Source organism: Hypanus sabinus, chromosome 16 (genome assembly GCF_030144855.1).
Source record: "Hypanus sabinus isolate sHypSab1 chromosome 16, sHypSab1.hap1, whole genome shotgun sequence".
NCBI lineage: Eukaryota > Metazoa > Chordata > Chondrichthyes > Myliobatiformes > Dasyatidae > Hypanus > Hypanus sabinus.
In genome coordinates, this window is record NC_082721.1 from 57,196,225 (window position 1) to 57,214,221 (window position 17,997).

The 17,997-nt window shown below is 38.1% G+C and overlaps 1 protein-coding gene across 1 annotated transcript in view; it reads right to left on the reverse strand.

Moving 5' to 3' along the window:
* farsa (phenylalanyl-tRNA synthetase subunit alpha) overlaps nt 1-17,997 on the reverse strand; it is a 60,312-nt gene that overhangs the window by 37,618 nt on the left and 4,697 nt on the right. The window contains exons 4-7 of the mRNA XM_059991865.1: nt 17,314-17,432; nt 10,874-10,966; nt 9,366-9,494; nt 4,476-4,591 (exon numbers count right to left, since the gene is read on the reverse strand). Of these exons, the coding sequence (XP_059847848.1) occupies nt 4,476-4,591; nt 9,366-9,494; nt 10,874-10,966; nt 17,314-17,432 (457 nt within the window). The remainder of the gene's footprint in view (nt 1-4,475; nt 4,592-9,365; nt 9,495-10,873; nt 10,967-17,313; nt 17,433-17,997) is intronic.

A 17,997-nucleotide genomic window follows, 5' to 3' on the forward strand; every position in this document is an offset into this window, starting at 1 on the left:
TTTGTCTGATCATGCACCTGTGCTTCTGGCTTTAAGATTACCTGTTTACTCTGTACCAAATAGAAGTTGGCATTTTAGCTTATCATTGTTATCTGATAAAAATTTTCTGAAGTTTTTGGAAAACCATATTACTTTTCTCTTTAAAGAAAATTTTAAAGGAGATGCTGCTGGTAATATAGTCTGGGATACTTTTAAAGCATATATTCGCGGAGAAATTATCTCTTACTCTACCTATATAAAGAAAAGAGCTGACAAAGCAGCGGTATTAAAAGATCTTGATCGAAAGTATGCCCTATCTCTAGATCCAAGTATATATAATAAGCGTATTGAAATCCAATCCAAGTATAATCTTCTGCTGACTTACCCAATTGAACGACAGCTGTTGAGAGATAAAACTCAATTTTACATTCACGGGGATAGAACTGGTAGTTTATTAGCCAATCGCTTAAAATCTTTTACAGTTAATCGTCAAATCACGGAGATTTTTAAAGATAATGGAACTAAGACATCCGACCATTCTGAAATTAACAACGTATTTAAAGACTTTTACCTTAAGTTGTATCAGTCTGACTCTTTTTCAGATGATACCTATATGAATGCTGTTTTTAGTAATATCAACATTCCTACATTGTCTGCTGATAGTCTAACACAGCCTATTTCCAATGAAGAATTGGCTGAGGCTATACGTGCTTTACATTCTGGTAAGACCCCAGGACCTGATGGCTTTCCTGGGGAGTTTTATAAAACTTTCACTACGTTACTTACACCTTATTTATCTCTGTTTTACCAGAGTCCTTTAAATCAGGTAAACTCCCTCAATCTTCTTTTATTTCTCTTATCCTTAAAAAAAATAAAAACCCAGCTGAATGTTCTTCATACAGACCGATTTCTTTATTAAATGTTGATGCAAAAATTTTAGCCAAAATCTTAGCTTGAAGACTTGAAAACATTCTACCATCTACTATATCACATAATCAGACAGGATTTATTAAAAATCGTTACTCACATTTTAATATACGTCGGTTATTGAATGTGATATATTCACCATCCAAAAAAAAAATCACAGTGTATATTATCCTTAGATGCAGAAAAAGCCTTTGATAGAATTGAGTGGAATTATCTTTTTAAGACCTTAAAAAAGTTTAACTTTGGGCCTAATTTTATTCGCTGGGTTAAATTAATCTACTTGTCTCCTACCACTCAGGTTATTACTAACTCCCAAATTTCTAAGCCCTTTAAATTACAGCAGGGAACTAGACAAGGATGTCCTCTTAGTCCTTTACTTTTTGCTTTAGCTATAGAACCCTTAGCAATAGCACTTCAAGAAGTTAAGGACATTTCTGGTATACTAAGGGAAGGTATGTCTCATAAAATTTCTTTATACGCTGATGATATTTTACTTTTTATCTCTAACACTGAAACTTCTTTACCTTTGGTTCTTTCTTTAATCTCCCAGTTTAGTTCTTTTTCAGGATATAAGCTGAACCTACATAAAAGTGAGCTATTTCCTTTAAATGACCTAATGTCATCAAATGCCAAATTTCCGTTCAAAGTTGTTACAAGTCAATTTACATATTTAGGTGCAACAATTAATAAAAACTTCAAGAATTTATTCAAAGAAAACTTAAACCCTTTATTGAATTATGTGAAAAAGACGCTTTCTAAATGGTCCCCTCTTTCTTTATCCCTAATTGGCCGAATTAATTCGATTAAAATGAAGATTCTTCCTAAATTTTTATATCTTTATCAGGCCTTACCCAAGACGTACTTTGATTCTTTAGATTCAATTTTAACCTCTTATATTTGGAATAATAAACAAGCTCGTTTAAGTAAAGTTTACTTACAAAGAAATAAAGAGATGGGTGGACTAGCCCTACCCAATTTTAGGTTTTACTATTGGGCTGCCAATATAAGGAATATTACTTTCTGGTCCTATTACATTTATCGTAAAGATTGCCCATCATGGGTCTCCTTAGAAGTTAATTCTGTAAAAAATTCCTCTATTGTCTCTCTTCTTGGTTCATACTCTTCTTTTTCAGCAAATAAAACAACAGATAACATAATTGTTAAGCAAACTTTAAGTATCTGGTCTCAATTTAGAAAATTTTTTGGTTTAGCAAATTTTTTATTATCATCTCCCATTCTCCTTAATTATTTTTTTTATTGCTTCCATGACTGATAAAGTCTTTAAAGATTGAGATGAATTAGGTATTAAGTGTTTTTGGTACCTGTTTATCTCAGGATCTCTTGCTTTATTGGACCAATTGGCAAATAAATTTGCACTCCCAAAATCACATTTTTACAGATACCTTCAAATTAGAGATATTCTACGTTTCCAATTAGCTACTTTTCCTATAGGTCCTGATAAAAATTTACTGGACGATCTTTTAAATTTAAAACCTTTTGTTAATGGTTCTATTACCAGTGTCTATAACTTGTTGATTGATTCTAGACAAGACTTTTTAGATAAAATAAAAAAAGCTTGGGAGGATGACCTAAATTGTCAGATTTCTGATGATAGATGGAACAAAATTCTTAAACAGGTTAATAAATTATTCTGTGCTCGTCATTCCCTTCTACAATTTAAAGTGGTTCATACAGCTTACATTTCTAAACAGAAGCTCTCCAGTTTTTACCTGAATGTTTCTCCACTTTGTAATAAATGCAACTCTGCTGATGCTTCTTTAATTCATATGTTTTGGTTTTGCCCTACAATTGAAAAGTTTTGGCAGGAAGTATTTCATACCTTCTCTCAACTTTTTAGGGTCCAATTTGACCCAAATCCCCTTACTGCCTTGTTTGGTATTATTGCAAATGAAGATATAACTTTAAATACTCCTAACCTACAGGGTTTAGTTTTTACCTCTCTTTTAGCAAGAAGAGCAATCTTGCTTAAATGGAAGGAGTCTACTCCTCCTACACATCTTCAATGGCTACGTGATATTATGTTGTATTTAAATTTAGAAAAGATCCGCTGTTCAGTCTTAAATTTGAAACAATCTTTTTATGATATTTGGGGACCTTTCCTAAATTACTTTTCCAATTTATAAAGTTTAACAGTGCACAGACTTTTATGTATATTTTTATCTTCTATTCTTGAGTGAATATGTTTTTTTTTTCTAATTAGCCATTGTCATCCTTCAGCTTTTTTCTTTGGTAGTTGGTAGGAAGTTGATTTTTTTTATATATAAAAAAATTTCTTTTATGATGTATGACCTATCTTTAAATTTTTGATTACAGAGCGGTATACCTTTATGTGTTATGCTATAACATTTTGATCAATTTTATTACAATATATGAATGTACACAAGTTATGTTGAGATGTATCTATGTGTTGCACTCTGTAAATCTTTTTTTCTTCTGAATAAAAATACTGTAAAAAGAAAAAGAAAAACTTTAATTGATAGTCATATTCAATTATTTTTTCAGTTTAATTTAGAGTAATTTTTAAAATGTATTTTTATTTGGAGATGCATCACAATAACAGGCCTTTCTGGCCCAACAGGTCCATGCTCCCCAACTATGCCCAAATGACCAATTAACCTTCCACCCATACGGACTTGGAATGTGGTAGGAGACCAGAGCACCTGGAAAAAACCCACATTGTAACAAGAAAAGATACAAACTCTTTACAAACAGTGGCAGAATTGAATCTCAGTCACTGTCACTGGGATCGCATTATGCTAACTGGTACACTACCAAGCCACCTGAAATTTAATTTAGTTCATTCTATTTTAACTGCTTTGAAATGTTGAACTGATCTGGGTGGGACTCAGGAACTGCAGCCCAGACCCAGCTGCTCTGCTTCTCAGGACCACTGAAACAGTGAGGGATCCCATTCAACTGGATCTAAGCAACTGTGTCAGGACAGGGTGGGGCCCTCTTCTCATTGTTACCATCACGAAGGAGACCTGTACACGTTTTAGGAACAGCTTTTTCTCCCTCCACCATCAGATTTCTGAACAGTCCATGAACACTATCTCACTAATTTGCTCCCTTTTTGCATGACTGTTTAATATATTCCTAGTCATTTATAGTATATTGTATATATTGCACTGCACTGCTGCCACAAAACAACAAATTTCATGTCGTATGTCAGTGATTCTAAAAAGCAACCCCTGTAACATCAATTGGGACCAAGTTATATTAAGATGGTAGTTGGTGATGGATGTCACCGACAAACATAATCCTGTGGTCACTTCACTCAAGACTTTCCAGTGAGCAACAAACATACCAAAGTCTTATTGACCTATTCCTCCAGTCCCAAATTTCAGCTCCAGGAAAAACCCAAGATTCATCACTGAGCAAAGCATGACTACGTGGTAGCTTTCAGTAGCCAGGAAGCCCACATGATAGACCCAAATGGATCTTGACTATGTGGTACCTCTCAGCAGTCAAGAAACACACGAGATGATGCTTTAAATAACTGTAACACTCGCTCTCACATCTCCACTGAACTAGGAGAGACACCCTACCAGACAGGAAGAAAGTGTCATGCTGGTCTCGGGCAGGATGCTGCTGAGGTTGGAAAAGCGCGTCAAAATTCCAGAATGAACTCTCAATGAAATTGTTGGTCGGCATCTCTGTGAAACTAGAGATTGGGAAAAATATTATAAACCTCTCAAAAGAGAACAGGAATTCTTTTTATCATTACCACATCAGATGCAACATCTTTCTAAATAAAAACAGAACATAGCCAAACAATTAGTATTTTCAAATAAAAATAGAGATAGAGTCATCATGTAATACAACACAAAAACAGGCCCTTCAGCCCAAATGGTCCAAGCTGACCACAGCATTCTCCATGCTGGATCCAGGTGACACATTTGGCCCATAACCCTTCAAGCCATTCTCTTCTGTTGCAACTGTATCCACCTCAACCACTCCTCTTGCAGCTCATTCCAGGTGTAAATTTACCTCTCAGGTCCTTTTAAATTTCTCCCCTCATATCTTGTATCTGTGCCCTCTAGTTTTGGACTCCCCAATCCTGGGGAAAAAGACTACGACCATCCACATTATCCATACCTCTTATGAATATATATACTTCAGTAATGTCACCTCTCATTCTCCCGTGTTCCAAGGAATAAAGATCCAGTGTGGCCAACCTCTCCCTGTAACATGGGCTCTCTAGCCCAGGAAACACCCTCGTAAATCTCTTCTACACCACCTCCAGCTTGACAATGTCTTTTCTATACGGGGTGACCAAAACTGTATACAATACTCCACCTGCAGTCTCACCAACAACGTGTATAACCATTCACCAACATGACACAATGAATGTTCCTGTGGGAGCACAAAATGAGCCTATGCTTCAAGAATCGGCTAGAAATGTTACCAAAATAAATAGAAGTAACACTGGCCATAAATGGCAAATTCCTCTGCCCAGTGATGATCCTTTATGTCTGAGTACTTGCACAGGGAGAGCACTACATAATTGTTTTCAATTAAACAAAAGCTTCTGAATGAACTGGAAAAATGCTGAGGCATTTTGGAAGCAGAGTTAGGAGTGGACTTTACAACTATATTATCCCTATGTGGTGCTTCAGCACAAACCTTGCACAATTAGCTCTCACTTTTTCTTCTATCAGATGAGACATTGCTAAAGTAGAATGAAGCTTTTCTGTAGATCTCTGCAAACCACAGCATGAATAGTATTTGAATTTACCCAGAACTGCCATAAATTGACAGGAAATCTGCACTTTCATAGCAGGTATCTACATACCTCCATATTTGGAATGGAGGGTTATGAATAGTATATGTCAGGGAACATGTGTACCAGCTGCAGAGGAGCATGGGCCTTTACAACATGAAGGGAAAGATGTATTTTAATATGGAATATTACTGACATTAAGAATCAAAAATAGATACACGTATATATGGAGGCTTCTAAACCACAGTCACTCTGATGCACACAAAGATGTAAAAGAAAGGGTCCAGCCTTGAAGTGAAAAGTACACTTAAACAACCTGCTGACATAAGCGCAAGGAAAACAGGTGTACATGCTCAAGAACATCTCAAGGTGCCAGGACATGTTGTAAAGGATGGAGATTTTTAAAAAAACAAAGGCACATTGCCTTTATAATAAGAAACACACAGTTAAAAAAAAAAGCCCCTTGAGCCCTTTGCTTTTTGATCTGGCTTTAGGACCCTTAGCTATTGCTTTCCGAGAATCTAATGATATCACTGGTATTTGAAGGAGAGGTATTACTCACAAAGTTTCGCTTTATGCTGATGACCTTTTGCTTTATATTTCTAATGTTGAGACTTCATTACCTTCCGTTCTTTCCTTACTTTTCTGTTTTAGTCAGTTTTCAGGATATAAACTAAATTTTCATAAGAGTGAACTTTTTCCTTTGAATAATTTGTTATCAATTAATACTAACCTTCCTTTTAAAATTGTTAAAAATCTATTTACTTATTTGGGTGTAACAAATACTAAGAATTATGAAAACTTATTTAAAGAAAATTTTTTTACCCTGCTGTATTATGTAAAAAAGGCACTATCAAAATGGTTGTTATCGTTGATTGGCCAAATTAATTCTATTAAAATGAATATCTTGTCTAAATTTTTATACCTTTTTCAGGCCTTACCTGTTTTTATTCCAAAATCCTTTTTGGATTCTCTTGATTCTATCATATCTTCATATATATGGAAAAATAAACACTCTCGACTAAATAAAGTTCATCTTCAAAAAGCTAAAAAGAATTTAAGTTTAGCTTTACCAAATTTTAGGTTTTATTACTGGGCAGTCAATATACAGAATCTCACGTTTTGGTTATATTGTGGCGACCCATTTCCTGGCACATCCGAACCGGTTCACAATTAGCCAGCTTTCCGGCTAAGGGAGATAGCCTACGGGGGTTTGCAAGCACAGAGCTTTGGAGCCTCTGCACCACGGGGGGCAGGTTGAGGGAGGCTTAAAAGTGAGGCTGAGGATTTCGAATAAAGCTTTTTCTGCGACTGCAGTTACCGACTCCGTGTCGTAATTTTAGCGCTGCGTGTAGCACACCGCTACAATATTATATTAACTGAGAGGACTGTCTGGTTTGGGTTTCTTTAGAAGCTAACTCTGTTAATAAATCTTCTATCATCTCTTTTCTCGGATCCTCAATTCCTTTAAGTAAACTAACTGACAGTTTTGTAGCTAAGCATACTTTGAGGACTTGGGTACAATTTAGAAAATATATTGATTTATTGAGATTTTCTCTTTCAAGTCCAATTTTTTCTAACTATCTTTTTAAACCTTCTATGACAGATGTAGTTTTTAAAGATTGGGATAGACTGGGTATTAAATGCTTCTAGGATTTATTTGCTGGAGGAACTCTCTTTTTGTCTGAGCAGTTGTCAGCTAAACATAGCTTACCAAAACCCCACTTTTTTCACTATTTACAAATTAGAGACTTTCTGCGATCTCAATTACATACATTTCCTAAAAGTCCTGAAAAGGATTTATTAGATGTAGTTTTTAATTTGAAACCTTTTCAAAATGGATCAATAACTAATATTTACCGTATATTGTTGGGAATGAGAAACACTCCTTTAGACAAACTTAAAAATCTCTGGGAACAAGATTTACAGACTTCAATTTCTGAGGAAACTTGGAATGAAATTTTTTAATTGGTTAATACCTCATCATTGTGTGTCCGTCACTCCCTCCTACAATTTAAATGGTGCATAGGGCCCACACGAGTAAAGACAAACTGTCTTGAAAAATACTGGAAGTATTACAAAATTTTTCTGTACTTTTTAAACTAAATTTTAAACCAAATCCTTTGACTGCCTTATTCAGTATTGTTGAAGGAGAAGATATTATCTTAGAGACACCTGATTTGCACATTTTGGCTTTTATTTCTCTTATAGCTAGGAGGGGATTGTTGCTTAGGTGGAAGGACGTTGCTCCGCCTACTCATGCTCAATGGCTAAGCGATGTTATATCATGCTTAGAGAAGATACATTGTTCAATTTCTGAATCAAGACAAGACTTTCTAACATTGTGGGGACCATTTTTGAATTATTTTCAAAATCTTTGATTTGTTATCAAGTATAGATGTTGGCTAATAATATGTTTTACTATATGTTAAGGATCTTTTTCTTTTTTCTTTCTTTACCGAACAGTTTTTCTTGGTAGTGGGTTTAGATTTTTTTGTATAATAAAATTACTACTTTTCAATATTATAATTCAATTTAATTTACATGAATATGGGGTAATGAGACTATAAGTGTGATTCAAATATATTGTAGTTGATATATGATATATATCCTCCTGTACTATGTATTCTTTTTTATATAAAAAAGAAAAAAAAAAGAAAAAAAGTTAGATTTACTATTAAAAAGTAACAGGTTAGGTGCCAGCATTATTTCGAACATAGAATACAGGCCCTTCAGCCCATGATGTTGTGCCACTCTTTAAACCTACTCTAATATCATTGGGTGCCACAGTAGTGTAGCATGATGCTATTACAGCTCATGCATTCCGGAGTTCAGAGTTCAATTCTGGCACCATCTGTAAGCAGTCTGTATGTTCTCACCTTGAACCACGTGGGCTTCTACCCACATGCCAAAGATATACCGGTTGGTAGGTTAATTGGCCAGTGTAATTTGTCTTGTGATAGACTAGTGTTAATTGAATGGGCTGCTGGGTAGTGTAGCTCATTGGGCCCGTCCCACCCACTCTGTCTCTAAACAATAAATAAACCCTTCTCTCCACGCAACTCTCCAGTTTTCTTTCATACATGTTCCTATCTGAGAGTCTCTTAAATGTCCCTAATGTACCTGCCTCTACTACCACTCCTAGCAGGATCCTCCATGTAGCCCCCACTGTGTGTAAACAAAAAAAAAATACTTCCCTCCAATCACTTTAAAATTATGCCCCCTTATATTAGCCATTTTTGCCCTGGGAAAAGTCTATGGCTGTTCACTCTATCAATGCCTCTTATCATCTTGTACATCTCTATCAAGTCACCTCTCATTCTCCTTCTCTCCAAATTTGCGTGGAGAGGAATAAACAGTCGATGTTTTGGGCAAGACCATCCATCAGTTTCTTTCAGCAATAGTAACAGTTGCAACATAGTAACAAAGCTTTTTCTATTTAAGGAAATTCCTGTTTCATTATCAGTCCAAAGATCAGTACACATTCCATCTGATCAGTTCTGATGGGAGGATCTTGACCTGCCTATTCCCCTTCATAAGTGGTGCCTGATCTGCTGAGTTTCTCCAGCATTTTGAAAGTGTTACTCTTCTCTTTATTTACCTAGTTTCCAGTTCCAAAATAGTTAAATTCAGCTAAATAATCACTGCCATTACTTACTTTTCATGCACAGCTGAAAAGGTTAATCTCAAGCCATTTTGAGTATTCAAAACTTACCCCATTTCCAGGAATATCTGTCTAAATTCTGTTCGGACTTTCATCAAGGGATGCAGGTGGCCACACTCTGGAATGATACCCAAGGCATCGAAGTTGTATGGTTTGAACTTCTTGCTTTGCCATGAACCACTGAAAAAAGATTGCACAAAGATGTAACTTTGCATTTGAAATACCTCAGCATTTCTTTCAGCAACAGTAACAGATTGCAACCTAGTAGCAAAGCTCTTTTTGTTTAAGGTAATTTCTGTTTTGTTATTAGTCCAAAGATCAGTGCACACGCAGGATTAAGAACTGAGATTGGACAATTTAAGTAGAGAGAAAAATAAATATGCACTATATTACACAGTATTAAGTAGAGAGAAAAATACAAAGAGCACTATGTTACATGGTGTAATGGCAGGTTTCAACAACAATATCAAATCTGCACAGCAGGCTGATCACACCAGTACACTGCATTGTGTATTACAACTGGATTTAACACTAAGAGTTGAAGAACTAATAAAGTCAAAGTTTTTCCAGCCTATTAAAAGATCTGCTTTATTTGTCACACATACATTGAAACATAAAGTGAACGTATTGCTTGCGTCAATGACCAACATGGACCACAAGTGTTGCCATGCTTCCAGCACAAACATAGCGTGCCCATAACTTACTAATCCATATGCATTTGGAATGTGAAAGGAAACCAGAACAGCCGGAGAAAACCCATGTGGTCATGGGGAGAACATACAAACTCCTTAAAGACAGCACTGGGAATCAAATCCCAATCAATAATCACTGGCCCAATAAAACCCTGTATCCGCTTGTGAAACTTTACCATGATCATCCACCGACGACCTGGTGTCTTCCTGTCCAACACAATCCATTTTCCAGCAAGGATCAACATCCAGTCGTAGCTGTTTTCAATTCATTTATGAAAACTTAAGTCTCAAGGGGAAAAAAAGATGACAGAAAGGGGATGTAAAAAAAACTATTCAAATATGTTCCACTACTTGCCCTGTGCAAGTTTTGTAACTGCCCGGTTTATCCACACTGGAGCCGGTCACAGTAAGACCTATGGCACCACAATCGTAGTGCTTTACAGTACCAGTGATCCAGATCCAATTCACGCCACTATCTATAAGGAGTTTGTACATTTGCTCCATGATCGCACGAGTTTCGAGTTTCCTCTGGGTGCTCTGGTTTCCTCCCACCATCCAAAGACATATAATTTGGTAGGTTAATTGGTCATTGTAAATTGTCCTGTAATTAGGCTAGGGTTCTATCAGGGGTCATTGGGAGGTGCAGCTCAAAGGGCCTACTCTGTGCAAGGGATACAGAGGAACAGGGAGACATGCAAATCATTATGGCTTCAGCTTCCAGGTATGTAGATCTGTGTTACATTCCCATCACAGGAGATTTATCCTCTGCTGACAATCTGTAAAATAGGTTTCTGCTTTTGTCACAATGTTCTGAATACATATTTACTGTGAATGGAAGAATCTTATTTGATATTTCTGAGATCTTACTTGGCTATCATCTCTGGAGTGAGATCAGTGTCTTGTCTGACCACTTTAGTACTGAATGAACTTCCTTTAGTGATCCAATAGGTCTTCATAGTCCTGCAAGAAAGCACAGCAATATAGTTACAAGAACGTAGGTGAACCCCACCATTCCACCAATCAAGCTAAAGAGAAAGAAATAAAAGGAACAAGACAACTTGCATTTATCTCTCACTTTCACGTAAACTGGAAAATAAACTTGAACTCTTGACCTCAGATGTGTCCTATAGTGTATTATTTATATCAATGTTGTAAAAATATTTATTCACATAAAACTCCTACCCTAATGCTACAACAATCAGAAAATGTACTGTAACACGCTGTAAGGTTTCACTGCTAATGTAATGGCTTCTCTGCAATGTTCCTCTGCTAAGGTAATAGTTTCTCTGTAGCAGCAATGTTTGGGTTATGACTAGAGATAATGGGGCATGTTAGCCAATGAGCAGGATGTTGTTCTTTCTTGTGTGTCTGGGGGCCAGGAATTCACATTTTTTTTTGCTGGGGAGAGATGACACGAATGGAGAGAGCTGGTAGACAGCCGGACGGAATGGACTTGGAACAAGGGTCATGAGGGTCCGAAGGTCAGAGGAGGTCGATGGTGGACGAACAGCCTTATCAGCGAGCTCCAACATTGCACATTAGACTGTTTCTTGAGAATGGGCCCTTTCGTTTTTTTGTTTCTTTACTAACCATGTAGTCAAATTAAGAATTATAAAGCTCAATCACTTAATTGCATATTGTGTACTATTTGTTATTTCGTGATACTGATTTATAACAGGGGACACATTACACAGCACCCATCCAAACGAGATTTCTTAAGTTTGGCTGGGGCGGGGGCTATCATCCCCTACATTAAGCCGCTAGCCGAACTGAGAGTTACATACTTTGAAGTTTATTTTAAAACTGGTCAGAATACCAAGCAGAATCCCTTGACAAAGCATATGGCAGCTTTTATGACTTCTCAAAAGGTGACTGGCACTTCAGTCAATATCTCATCCAAAAGCAGCATTGGTAATCCAAGCATCAGCCTTGTGTCCTCATCAGAGAGGCTTCTGAACTAACAACACTGTAACTCAGGACAGAAAAGTGCCATGTGAGCAGCACAGATTTTCCATTTAGCATGGGCATTTAGAAGTTGGGTATCACTGCTGACTAAAGCGCTGCTGAGGAAAACATTCCCGCTGGCTCAACATATTAACAAGTTATTATTCTGTGACCATTACCTGCTTCACTCACAGCTTCTTCATGCATCTATGAGTGGGCTCTTGGGTGTATAATTGAAACATAAAATTGTTCCATTATCATGCAAAGTTCATTTATCATGTTAAAAAGCTTTGGTCATGTGAGAATATTTTAAAACATTCAGTACATGAGACACACATATCACCAAAGCCAAAAAGCTCAGAAGGGAAACGCGAGCCTTCAAGGTGCAGCAAGTTAAAAGACAGGAAAAGTGTCAGCTAATGCTACACAAAGTGCATGAGGCACACTGAAAGGATACACATTGTATCAAAAAGACAGGCAGGTAGGCAGGAGATATGGGACCAAATCCTCAGAAAGACCCGACATAGAGTCCTTATGAGAAGAGTTAAGAAAATTCAAGGATAAAGAGACACTGATGGGAGTTACATACAGTATCCAGGATGTGGAGTACAAATTACAATGTGAGGTAGAAAAGGCATTTAAAAGGGGCAATGTTACAATAGTCATGGGAATTTCAATATGCAGGTTGATTGGGGAAATCAGCTTGGTGCTAGATCGCAAGAGAAGGAATTTGTAAAATGCCTACGAGCTCGTTTTTTAAAGCAGCTTGTAGTTGAGCCCCATTAAGGGAAAGGCAATTCTGGATTTGAGTGTTATTTAATGAACCATATTTGATTAGGGAGCTTAAGGTAGGGAGCTTAGGAGGGTTAATGGCGCCTAATGGCGACTCCTTTGCTTGCATCTTTGGAAACAACTCTATTTTCATCTTTAATATCTCTATTTTTCCCTTTCTCTTTTGAAGACCCTGACTTGGAGTAACATGCAGACTATAGTTCTTTGTGGGAATGGGACCCGCTGTCGGGATTTCACAACTGACATGTCAAGGGCACAGCCTAAGAGCTCCACTCACCTTTGGAGGACTGAGATTTCATGGCTCTGGAGACGGGAAGGGGGTGGGGGGGAAATCGGAGGTCGGTTTCCAAGCAGATCGGTGTACGCAGGAGATGGAAGATCTAAGGCTATGTGCCCAGAGACCTGCGATCTTTGGGCACAGAGCTCGGAAAAAGCAACACAGTGGACTTTTAACATTGTAAACCAGCAAGTTGTTTGTTATGTCTCCCCTCTCGCTGTGAAACGGAGACACCTCATTCTCCCCTATTAGGGAGAGAGAGAACAAGTGGCATGTCGAATGCTGGGTGAACAATTAGTCTTTTGGAGTACTGCAAGTCTGTGTCTTTGCTGATGCCTTGCTTACGCTTGAGTGCACGGTGGCAGGTGCCAATGCTTTTTTTTGCCATTTGGGGGCGGGGGGGATTGTTGCTTACTGCCACTTATGCTCGGGAGGGAGGGGAGATGTGGGGAGAGACTTTGGAATTCTAACATTTAACTGTCATTCATTCTTTGGGGGCATTCTGCTGTTTTAATGGATGGTTGCGAAGAAAAATCATTTCAGAATGTATACTATATACATTTCTGACATTAAATGTACCTTTGAAACAAACATATGGCAAGTAACACACACAAAATGCTGGAGGAACTCAGCAGACCAGGCAGCATCTATGGAAGAGTATAGTCAACATTCAGGACTAATGAAAATATTGACTGTACTCTTTTTCAAAGATGCTGTCTGGCCTGATGAGTTCCTTCAGCATTTTGGGTGTTTAGCTTAGATTTCCAGCATCTACAGATTTTCTCGTTTGTGATAAGGCAAATAAAAAAGCCATAAAGAGAGAAAAGATGAAATATGAAGATATAGTAAAAGAGAGACAGGAGAGGATAGCGGGCTACTGGAAAATGATGCTGGAGAGGTAGTAATGGGGGACAAAGAAATGGTGGACGAACTTATTAAGTATTTTGCATAAGTCTTCACTGTGGAAGACTAGCCGAATGTCAGAAATGTGAGAGTGTCGGGAGTAGAAATGAGTGTTATGCTAATATTAAGGAGAAGGTGTTTCGGTAGTTGAAAGGTCTTAAGGTAGATAAGTCAGCTGGACCAGATAGACTACAAGACAGTTCTTAAAGAGGTAGCTGAAAAGACTGTGATTTGGATAAAGCAATGATGGCTTTCTGGCCATGTTTGCTGATGATACAAAGGTAGGAGGAGGGCCAGATAGCATTGAGGAAGCAGGGAGCCTGCAGTAGGACTTAGACAGATTGGGAAAATGGGCAAAGAAGTGGCAGACAGACTATAGGGTAAGGATGAGTGTGGTCGTGCATTTTGGTAGAAGGAATAAAGGCATGGAATATTTTCTAAATGGGGAGAAAATCCAAAAATCAGACGTGCAAAGGGACTTGGGAGTTCTTGTTCAGGACTCCCTAAAGGTTAAGTTTCAAAATGAGTCAATGGTAAGGAAGGCAAATTCAATGTTAACATTCATTTCGAGATGACTGGAACATAAAAGCAAGGATGTAATGCTCAGGCTTTATACAGCATTGGTCAGACCTCACTTGGAGTATTGAAAGTGGTTTTGGGCCCCTTATCCAAGGGAAGATATGCTGGCTTTGGAGAGGGTCCAAAGGAGGCTCATGAAAATTATGCCAGTAATGAAAGGGTTAAGATGTCAGGCGTAATTGATGGCTTTGGGCTGTACTCACTGGAGTTTGAAAGAATGGGAAGTGGGGGTGAAAGAGCAGGAGAATTTCATAGAAACCCAATAAATATTCAAAGACTTAGATAGAATGGATGTGCAGAGGGTACATCCCTCTGCACAGAACATCCCTCTCAGAACAGAGATGTGGAAAAATTTCCTAAGCTAGGTGCTGAATCAGTGGAATTCACAAACACAGACGGCTGTGCAGTCCCAAGTCATTGGCTATATTTACGGAGGTTGACAGGTTCTTGATTAAAGGATACAGGGAAGATGCAGGAATAGGATTGAGAAGGTTAGTAAATTAGCTATGTTCGAATGGCAACAAGTCTCGATGGGCCAAATGGCCAAACTCTGCTCCTATGTTTTAACGTTCCCAGACTGTTTAGAAACTTAATTGGTGGCCGCCTCAAGTCAATCGTGACTGGTTGCGGTTGAATATCTAGTCTTCAGCTCAGTTACATTGCACTGCCGAAGATGAAAGAGCCCAGTATCTACACCCTGGGTGAATATCTCCCCACCACAATGAAGACATCCCTGTACTTGACACCACTTTGCCCATGGTGTCCACAGAAGCTTTTTAAAGAAAAATTATATCTAATTTGCCCTATCTTTCCTACTGCCTTGTATTTCATCCCATTAAATCATTTATTGTATTTCTTTTAAAAGAAAAGGATTCAAACACACTTTGATAGTTCATTTTTCTGTAATTCTGCATTTTTTTTAAAGAAGGATTTATATTCAAGGAAGGGTTGCATTTTCTAATCTACTAACACAGGTAGAGAAAGGTTACAGTATGACATCTGCCATCTCCAGAAAACAGCTTGCAAGACAGCTTCTCACGTCCTCAATTTCCAAGTCCCTCATTTCTTCTCTTCTTTCTCCCCATCAAGATATTCCAATATCTCTCCTTCCTCTCTCCCCCCACTCCTGCCATCAATTATTCAATGTGTTCTTTTGTTAGAGATGGAGCCCCTACTGGAGGAATGCCCAAGGTGTACAGACATAAACACAATAGATTTTGTAGTTCCTGGAAATCCAGAGAAACACACATTATACACTGAAGGAACTCAGCAGGTCAGGCAGCATCTATCGAGAGGAATAAAGAGTCAATATTTCGGGCCCAGACCCTTCATCAGGACGTCTTGGCTTGAAATGTCAACAGTCTATTCCCTTCCATAGATGCTGCCTGAACTGCTGAATTCCTCCATCATTTTGTATGTTATAAAAATATATATTCTTTTTTCTCGACCTAAGAATGTTTTAAACCCATGCAATACATCTTGAAACGTAATCAATGCTGCTAGACGTTTACAATTTGCTCACAGCAGGCTCCTATTAATAGCAATGTGTTGGTAATCAGTAGTGATCAGATAACCTGCTGTAGTTATGGTAGTTAAGGGATAAATATTAACCACAGACATTTCGTTCTGTTTTCTCAAGCTCACCTGAAAAGCAAGATAGGGACTCAAGTGGTGTCACATTTTGTAATATAACACCTTACAGCCATTGTTCTGTACAGGAATAGCATGCCAGGCTAGGTAATGAGCTCAAAACCTTTTAATCCTGGATGCCATGTGTGCAATGAGAAGCTATCAAATGTGTGGCAAAACATATTTTGAAAGCTCATAAACTGCTTTTGCTTTTATAGATAAGAAAATTTTGATGCTTTGGTTCATGAAATGTGTAGAGTTTACAAGTAATTGACAGGATGTTTGCCTTTTTTGAAAATACCGTTAATGGACAATAGAAATTTCATTGCAACTGTTCAGAGTTTGGATCGAACTCACAACCAGCAATGTTTGCGGCTTCCATCTCTTAAGTTAAAGAGAAATGTGTCTTACAAGCAGTAGAAATCCCTCTGTTCCAGAATACTAACAAAGACCTCACCATGGTCTATGTCCAATCTCATCTGTATTCCCGAAATACACCACCTCTTTTCATTTGGTTTAAGATCCAAGTTTTACAGCGATTTTGCCTCACAATATCACCCTGTAGCCTTAGTCTGCCATCCACACAGTCAACAATTCAACCAATCTTAGTGTTATCGGTGAACATACTGATCATACATCTACACCCAAGCGAGAATAGATAAAGAAGTAAGAGCGTGCTGTTAAGAACTAGAAAACGACTGGACGGAAAGACCCACCGCTGTACCCAGAGAATGTTACCCAGGTTTTCTGTGTTTTGGACATGGACTATAGACTTTTTTCCCCCCCCCCAGTGTTATAGTTATTTATATTCTGTGTTTTTCACCTAATTTTTCTCTTTACTGTGCGAGAAGGTGGAGGGGGACTTGGGGGTCGATGTGCCTGTTCCATCTTTGTTTATTTTTTGAGTTGGGAGGAGGGACTCGGGGGTGAATGATAGTGCTATCATCCTTATATTTTTTGGCTTCATGACTACCTGGAGAAGAAGAATTTCAGAGTTGTATACATTGATAATAAATGAACCTGTGAAAACATAAGCTGAGAGGAAACTTGCAGCATGTAAAAAGAGGTGTGCCAGTTTCCAACAACATATTGGTTAGTAGGATATTAGTCACATGGGTTTATTTGGGTGACATGGTCTTGTTGGGCCTGTTACCATGCTGGATCGCTAAATAAAAGGACTTACACCTCACTGAGCAGCTTCCTCTTTTTGAGTTCATTCTTCTCCTTCTCCTCCAAGACACAGTCTTTTCTGTCCTGGACCAGCAGCAACTTCACTTTGACAGAATCTTCAATATGATCCATCTGTCCAGGAAAGGAGATTACATCTCAGAAAAGAAACACATGGTACTAAAAGGATCAACTTAGCTGGAAGTGTCCAAATATCTTTCAGCGTCATACAATTATGAAACTTAAAATATATTTGGACAGGTGCATGGCTAAGAGACTGTGAGGCTAAGCAAAACCAAAGAGAGCTTTTTGACTACAGGTGGATGAAACAGAGGTCCATGACCCAGTCCTCATCAGAGGATCAGAGGTAGAGAGGGTCAACAACTTTAAATTCCATGGCAAAATCATTTCAGAGGACCTGTCCTGGATCCAGCACGCAAGTGCCATTACAAAGAAGCTTCTACTTTCTTAGATGTTTGTGAAGATTTGTTTGTCATCTAAAACTCTGACAAATGTCGATAGATGTGTGGTGGAGAGTACACTGACAGATTGCATAATGGCCTGGTATGAAAACGCCAATTCCCTTGAATGGAAAAGTCAAAGAATGTAGCAGATATGGTTCAGTCGACCATGGGTAAAGCCCTCCCCACCATTTAGCCCACGTATGAGGAACACTGTCACAAGAAAGCAGAATCCACCA